General features: G+C 43.6%; 1 protein-coding gene across 1 annotated transcript in view; it reads right to left on the bottom strand.

Moving 5' to 3' along the window:
* Positions 1-6,430, bottom strand: part of LOC107300149 (p53 and DNA damage-regulated protein 1-like) — a gene marked incomplete at its 5' end in the record, with an annotated part of 10,190 nt that extends 3,760 nt beyond the window's left edge. Inside the window, 2 exons of the mRNA XM_015829490.1 lie at positions 426-500; positions 6,355-6,430. Of these exons, the coding sequence (XP_015684976.1) occupies positions 426-500; positions 6,355-6,430 (151 nt within the window). The remainder of the gene's footprint in view (positions 1-425; positions 501-6,354) is intronic.
* Between the last annotated feature and the right edge of the window lie 1,946 nt (positions 6,431-8,376).

Here is an 8,376-nt window from a genome sequence, read left to right on the forward strand (position 1 = left end):
GGAGGAGGAGGAGGAGGAGGAGGAGGAGGAGGAGGAGGAGGAAGACGACGACTGTGGGGTCCTTGGTGCTCCTGGAGCTTGCTGGTTTTCTGGCAGACATTTCATGACCCAACTAGGGAACACCATCAGTGCTAGAAGGGAGTGGGGTTACTCTCTCTTTATACACCGTCCATCCTGAGAGTCGATATCAGGGCATCATAAAGTCACCAAAGGCTGAGAACGATTCTTATAAATGACTCTCCTTATCAGCAACCATTAATCTCAACCGCTGAGAGGCAACAGTGGAAAAGCGGTTCCAAACTGTGAATTGGGCTGGCGCCATTCCACGCTCGACCAACACACACACACACACACACACACACACGGCTCAGCCCTTGAACCTTTTTAATCCCGCAAATGGGGAGTGCTTTACGGGGAAACCTCACCTCTCTGTAGCATCTCCCGGGTCTTCGTTTTCGGAAGCTGGATGAACATGGTCCCGAAACAAACCGTGGCTTTGTCTGAAAGCAGGAAAAGAAAGCCTGTTTTAATCTGAAGCGTCAATTTGTGTAATTTAAAAAAACAAAACGGCTCCTGCTTTGAAATCTCGGAAGCCTCTTGGAGCAGGAACCTGAAAACCCTCCAGAGGTGGCTGAACTACAAGACCCAGCAGCCTCAGCGGCAGCTGGTCGGCAAAATGGCTCTTTGCTCCTGGGGTTGGTTATCATGGTGTCGTCATACAGGGCCATAGAGGGTCTCCATCTTAATAATAATGATTAATAATAATAATAATAATAATAATAATAATAATAATGACAAAGTAGCAACAATGGTGCATTGGAAGATCTGCAAGAAATATCATTTGCCTGTAAGCAAGAACTGGTAGGATCATAAAATAGAGAAAGTCGTAGAAAATGATAAAGTTAAACTGCTCCGGGACTTCAGAATTCAAACAGACAAGCACCTGCAACATAACACCCCGGACTTAACAATTGTCGATAAGAAAGACAGAAAAGTCTGGATAGTGGACGTGGCAGTGCCTGGAGACAGCAGAATAGAGGAGAAAGAACTGGAGAAGATAACAAAATACAAAGACCTACAAATAGAAATAGAAAGACTGTGGCAAAGGCAAGCAAGGGTGGCACCAATAGTTATAGGCGCCTTGGGTGCCATCCCAAAACAACTGGAGCACCACTTGGACACCATCATCGGCATTGACAGATTCGCCATCAGTCAATTGCAAAAGGCGGCCTTACTAGGAACTGCTTCCATCCTGCGACGAGATCTGTAATGCCATCAAACATCCACATCTGCCCATCCCAGGTCCTTGGGAAGGACTCGATAGGTAGACAAAAGTGCCAAATCCAGTCTGAACATCTGGCTGACTGTGCAATGATCCATAATACAGAATACATCAAGAAACTGCACCTCCCTGCAATAACTCCAGCAATGTTACAAAAAACTGCGCTACTCGGAACATCTTACATTTTAAGGAGGTACCTGGTTGACACCTAGGATGCTGGCAGAAAGAGAAAGAGAAAAAAGAACACAGATAGAAAAAACAAGAGGAAGAGAAAAAGAAGTGAAAGAGAGAACAGAGAAAGAAAGAAAGAAAGAGGGAGGGAGGGAGGTAAAGGAGAAAGAAAAAGAGGGAAAGAGGAGAGAGAAAGCAAGAAACAGGAAAGGAGAAAGAGAGAGAGAGAGAGAGACAGAAAGAGAGAGGGAGGAACGGAGAAGAAGGAAGAGAGACGGAAGAGAAAAAGAAGAGAGAGAGAGAGAGAGGAGAAGGATAGGAGAGAAAAACAAAAACAGTGAGAAAGAAAAAAAGAACAGAAAGAGAAAACGAAAGAGGAAGACAAAAAGAAGTGAAAAAGAGAGAACAGAGAAAGAGGTAAAGAAGAAAGAAAAAGAGGGAAAGAGGAGAGAGAAAGCAAGAAACAGGGAGAGAGAGAGAGAGAGAGAGAGAGAGAGAGAAAGAGAAAGAGAGAGAGAGAGAGGCATGTTTACGTCACAAAAGGGAAGGAATGATCCGCACAATTTTGAAGAGTAATTACTACAAATTGTCACAGAAGGTCCCAATCGCTTATTCTCCGCTGTGTTGTAAACCATCTTTGTTTTTTTGACAGCTTTTAAAAATGTTCTCGGGCGACAAGCGGCATTTCAAAAACCCCGTGAGCCAGACCCACACCCACACCCGGAGCAAGTTGCCCTCCACACCTACACACTACTTGCAAAAGGAAAAGGAAAAGAAAAGTCATTTCGGCCCCGATGCCCAAAACCTGATTTTTTGCCTTGGCTGCGATTGATTAGACAAGTGGTAAAACACTATTTATTAGCGGATGAGCCAGAGACAGAGCTGAAAGAAATATTTCACATTTTCTCCCACTCAGCGTGAAAGTTTTCAGGTCTCCCGGTCATTTTTCCAGCTCATGCCATCCTAAAGCCTCCGGAAAGGTAAAAATAGCTCAAGCAGACATGTAAGCAATTGAAACAAAACAGGGAGGACAATCAACCAGTGGAACAACCTGCCACCAGAAATTGTGAGTGCTCCATCACTGGAGATTTTCAAGAAGAGACTGGACAGCCACGGGTCTGAAATGGTATAGGTTCTCCTGCTTGAGCAGGGGGCTGGACTAGAAGACCTCCAAGGTCCCTTCCAGCTCTATTCTATTCTATTCTATTCTATTCTATTGCATTCCATTGCATTCCATTCCATTTCTATACCATTCTATTCTATTCTATTCTATTCTATTCTATATTCTATTCTGCATTCTATTCTATTATTTCTAATTCTATTCAATTATTTGTAATTCTATTCTATTCTATTCTACAATCTGTTATTTCTATTCTTATTTCTAATTCTATTCTATTCTACAATCTGTTATTTCTATTCTATTATTTCTAATTCTATTCAATTCTTATTTCTAATTCTATTATATTCTATTCTACAATCTGTTATTTCTATTCTATTCTATTATTTCTAATTCTATTCTTATTTCTAATTCTTTTCTATTCTACAATCTATTATTTCTATTCTATTCTATTCTTATTTCTAATTCTATTCTTTTTTCTAATTCTTTTCTATTCTACAATGTTATTTCTATTCTATTCTATTCTTATTTCTAATTTTATTCTTATTTCTAATTCTATTCTTATTTCTAATTCTTTTCTATTCTACAATCTGTTATTTCTATTCTATTCTATTCTTATTTCTAATTCTATTCTTATTTCTAATTCTATTCTTATTTCTAATTCTTTTCTATTCTACAATCTGTTATTTCTATTCTATTCTATTCTATTCTATTCTATTCTATTCTATTCTATTCTATTCTATTCTATTCTATTCTCCTAAACCTAGACAAAAAGAAAAAAAATAAGGCCTTCTAACACATCCAGAAGTTTGGCTGACTTCTACAAGAAGCAAGTATAGACACCCCTTGACCTACGACCATTCATTTAATGACCGTTAAGTTACAACAGCCTTGAAAAAGTGACTTATGACCGTTTTTCACACTTATGACCCTTGCTGCATCCCTGAGTCACATGATCAAAATTCAGACGCTTGGCAACTGGCTCATATTTATGACGGTCGCAGTTCCCCGTCGATGGGGAAGCCAAATTCACTTAACCACCCTGTTTCTAACTTAACAACTGCAGCGGTTCACTTTATGACCGTGGCAAGAAAGGTCGTAAAACGGGGCAAAGCTTGCTTAAGGAATATCTCGCTTAGCCGTGGGAATCCTGCGCTCACGTTGCGGTCGTAAGCCGAGGACTGACTTGTATTCTGCAATTACAGGCACGTCGACCATGACAGATACCAGTGCTGTGATTTCTCGCCAGCCCGTGGACCCAGCAGCTGAGTCTGGGGAATCAGAGGAGGGGGAAGAGGGGCCTAGAGTGACATCAGAGTCGGAGGAAGGCTCTGAGGAGCTCCAAGACTTACAGTCGGACGAGGAGCCTGGCCCCTCTACTCGCGCTCAGGCTGAGACGCAGCTGTGCTGGGAGCCCGAATTGGACAGTGATGAAGAACAGCTGGGGCAAATCCAGGATGCACGAAAGCGCCGGCAAGAGAAGTGAGTAGGACAGAGGGATGCAATGGGGTCGCTCCAAAGGCAAAGGAGAAGGCATTAGGAAGCCACGCCTGGGCTGAATTATAAAAGGGAAGGTGTGGGAGGTGCTGGTGGCCGTTTGTGTTAAGGAATCGAGTTTGTGTGAACTGTGTTTGTTTGCCTTGGACATTGACACAGGTCTGTGAACAATAAAAGGGGATTGGTTTTTTTCCCTGCAGTTCCTGCCTGCTTGATTTGAAGAGGGGTTTTTCTCCTTGTGAACGTAACAAGGAGTTCAAGTAGGCTGGGACAGAACAACCTGGCAGAGCGCTTGGGTGAATGTAAATTGGTATTTTCCTCCCACTTCCTTTGTTTAGACGCAGGAAATTCAACCCAGGATTAGGATGCTTAGGACGGGCCCTTGAATTTGCAGTGTTTTATTCTCAAAAAGAAAAGGTACCTCTTGGAGTCTTCCCGTTCCGCCTGAGAGTTGTTGAATTTTGAAAAAAAAAGAAATAAAAAGAAAAAAGAAGGAAAGACGCACAGCCCTGACAATTGAGGTCTTTTTCTGTTCTGACTACAATCAGGCTTGCATTCAACTTAGCTAGTTAACATCTGCCAGAATTAGCTGCTTTTGTAACATGGGACTTTTGTCCCTCACTTCAGGCCAAGCATGTTTTCTTCCACAGTTGATTAGTGTGTTTGAATCATCCACGGCAGAAATTATTCCAAGTTCTAAAATGCTCTTTTCCCCCCCGTTTCTGGCAGTCTGCTTTCTTTCATTCCTTTCAAACTCCTCCGGTTTAGCGAAAGGTGGCTAGGAAGGTGGCAGAAACTGGGTATGTCTAGTCTAGTGAAAAGAAGGACCAAGGTCGACAAGATAGCAGTATTCCAATCTCTCAGGGGCTGCCCCAAAGAAGAGGGAGTCAAGCTCTTCTCCAAAGCCCCTGAAGGCAGGACAAGAAGCAAAATAGATGGAAACTCATCAAGGAGAGAAGCAACCTGGAACTAAGGAGAAACTTCCTATCCGTGAGAACGATCAGCGGAACGGCTTGCCACCAGAAGTCGTGGGTGTCTCAATACTGGAGGTTTTTAAGAGGGGATTGGACAGCCATTTGTCTGAAATGGCATAGGGTCTCCTGCTGGAGCAGGGGGTTGGACTAGGTGACCTCCAAGGTCCCTTCCAACTCTTCTTCTGTTAAATCCTCAAGTTCCTGGAATTGGGATTGTCCAGTTTAATGAAAAGAAGGACTAAGGGTGACATGATAGCAATATTCCAATATTTGAGGGGCTGCCCCAAAGAAGAGGGGGGGGGGGTCAACCTATTCTCCAAAGCACCTGAAGGCAGGACAAGAAGCAACGGATGGAAACTCATCAAGGACAGAAACAACCTGGAATTAAGGAGAAACTTCCTGACCGTGAGGACAATTAACCAGGGGAACGACCCGCCTCCGGAAGATGTGGGTGCTCCATCAATGGAGGTTTTTTAAAAAGAGACTGGACAGCCACTTGTCTGAAACGGTATAGGGTCTCCTGCTTGAGCAGGGGGTTGGACTAGAAGACCTCCAAAGTCCCTTCCAGCTCTATTCTGGTTGACTCCTATCCCTGGTTCAGCCATCTATCATGCATACATGATAGCAGTATTGCAATATTTGAGGGGCTGCCACAAAGAGGAGGGGGTCTATCATCTATCTATCTATCTATCTATCTATCTATCTATCTATCTATCTATCTATCTATCTATCTATCTATCTATCTATCTATCTATCTGTCTGTCATCACCTATTCTATATCTGGTGGCGCAGGGGTTAAAATGCAGGATTGCAGGCTAATGCTGCCCACAGCCGGGAGTTCGATCCTGACCAGCTCAAGGCTGATTCAGCTTTCCATCCTTCTGAGGTCGGTAATATGAAGACCCAGATTGTTGGGGACAATATTCTAACTCTGTAAACCATCAGTGTTTCTCAACCTTGCCAATTTTAAGGCATGTGGACTTCAACTCCCAGAATTCCACAGCCAGCATTGCTGTCTGTGGAATTCTGGGAGTTGAAGTCCACATGCCTTAAAATTGGCAAGGTTGAGAAACACTGACTTAGAGGATGTGGTATATAGTCTAAGTGCTAATGCTATTTGACCGGCCAAACCAGCATTGCTCAACCTCGATGACTTTAAGATGCTTGGCTGACTGGGGAATTCTGGGAGTTGAAGTCCACCCATCTTAAACGTCATCACGTATGAAAAACCCTGGGCTAAAACCCTGAGCTAAGCCATTACAACATCAGAAGGACTTTTTTCCACACAATTCCAGAAAAAAACAACAACTCACCAGCAGAATCCATGTCCTTACTCAGGGCTCTTAAGGCTTCCCGGTTCTGGTTCCGTTTCTGATTCAGATCGAAAATCTACAAGAGAAATTGATAAAACTTTAAGCTTGACTAAAAAGCTCATTCATCCAGCATCTCCCGGTCTCGCTTCTTCCTCTCTGCAGATTGGACAAGCCATCTTGTATTATATTTTTCTACTGCACCTGAGGGCAGGACAAGAAGCAACAGATGGAGACTAACCAAGGAGAGAAGCAACCTGGAACTGAGGAGAAATTTCCTGACAGTGAGAACAATTAACCAGTGGAACTGCCTGCCTCCAGAAGTTGCAGGTGTTCCATCACTGGAGGTTTTTAAGAAGAGACTGGATATCTATTTGAAATGGTATATAGGGGGTTGAACAACAGACCTCGATGGTCCCTTCGTCTATTCAGTGGAATAGATTGCTTCCAGAAGTTGTGGATGCTCCAACAATGGAAGTTTTTAAGAAGAGGCTGGACAACAATTTGTCCGGAATGGTATAAGGCAGGGATCTTCAAACTTGACCCTTTTATGACTTGTGGACTTCAACTCCCAGAATTCCTCAGCCAGGCACACACCCCTGATCTACAGCAAGGAGATCAGACTGGTGTTCCACCAGAGATAGTTGGAAGTTGTATTTCACAGGAACAAATGGAAAGTCAACTGTGAGGTCCTTGATCTCTGAAAAACATCAAGGGCCCCACAGTTCAACCCTGGGTTGTTAATACAGATAGTCCTTGACTTAACAACAGGGGTCTTCAAACGTGACCCTTTTATGACTTGTGGATTTCAACTCCCAGAATTCCTCAGCCAGGCTTGCTAGGTGGTACTGGAATATTGCCATATCCTAAAAGTGGTACAACCTGTGAAAAAGTTGAAAAGCCCTGGATTAGAAGACCTCCACGGTCCCTTCCAACTTAGTTATTCTGTCTGTCCAACAACTGGCTGGAGGCTGGGGCTGCCAAAATGCCACTGGAAAAAAAATCAGCATTAATTTGGCTGCTAACTGGTTGCTTGGCACTTCGTACCCCTATCCAGGAATTGGAAGGAATTTTCTAACAAAACTAGCAGTTTGGAGGCAAGGTGGGGGTACAGTTCCACCCAGCCAGTTGCTACCTTGCAGCCATAAGGGGGTCCTGCCCTCGTCTCCTTTGTGGTCTGCAATGCAGATTGCTGAGTAGGCCAAGATTGCTGAGCTCCTACCCCATTTAATGTGAAGGAAGGAAGGAAGGAAGGAAGGAAGGAAGGAAGGAAGGAAGGAAGGAAGGAAGGAAGGAAGGAAGGAAGGAAGGAAATGAGAAGAGAAGAGAAGAGAAGAGAAGAGAAGAGAAGAGAAGAAAAGAAAAGAGAAGAAAAGAGAAGAAAAGAGAAGAAAAGAGAAAGGAGTGAGAAGAAGGAAGGAAGGAAGGAAGGAAGGAAGGAAGGAAGGAAGGAAATGAGAAGGGAAGGGAAGAGAAGGGAATGGGAAGAAGGAAGGAAATGAGAAGAGAAGAGAATGAGAAGTAGGAAGGAAGGAAGGAAGGAAGGAAGGAAGGAAGGAAATGAGAAGAGAATGAGAAGAAGGAAGGAAGGAAATGAGAAGAGAAGGAAAAGGAAGGGAAGGGAAGGAGAAGGAAGGAAGGAAATGAAAGGGGACAGAAAAGGGAATGGGAAGGAAGGAAGGAAGGAAGGAAGGAAAGAGGGAAGGAAAGAGGGAAGGAAGGAAGGAAGGATAAAGTGAAAGAGAGAGAGAGGAAGAAGAGAGAGAGAGAGAGAGAGAGAAAGAAAAGGATAAAACATTAAAACATAATAATAAAATGATAATAATAGAATAAATATTAACACTATTGGGAGAGTCCGTCTCCATCTGCAGAAATTTTAAAACAGAGCCTTTACAAGCATTTTCCCTGGATAGCCCGCGTGGGCCTGGCTGCCCCTTGCTTAGGGCTGGACCAGACGACCTTGGGGTACCCCTTCCAACAAGACAATCCTAGGACCCTCTGGAGCGTGGTCTGAGCGGGGAAGGG

Source organism: Protobothrops mucrosquamatus, unplaced genomic scaffold, assembly GCF_001527695.2.
Source record: "Protobothrops mucrosquamatus isolate PMUCROS unplaced genomic scaffold, P.Mucros_1.0 scaffold6258, whole genome shotgun sequence".
NCBI lineage: Eukaryota > Metazoa > Chordata > Lepidosauria > Squamata > Viperidae > Protobothrops > Protobothrops mucrosquamatus.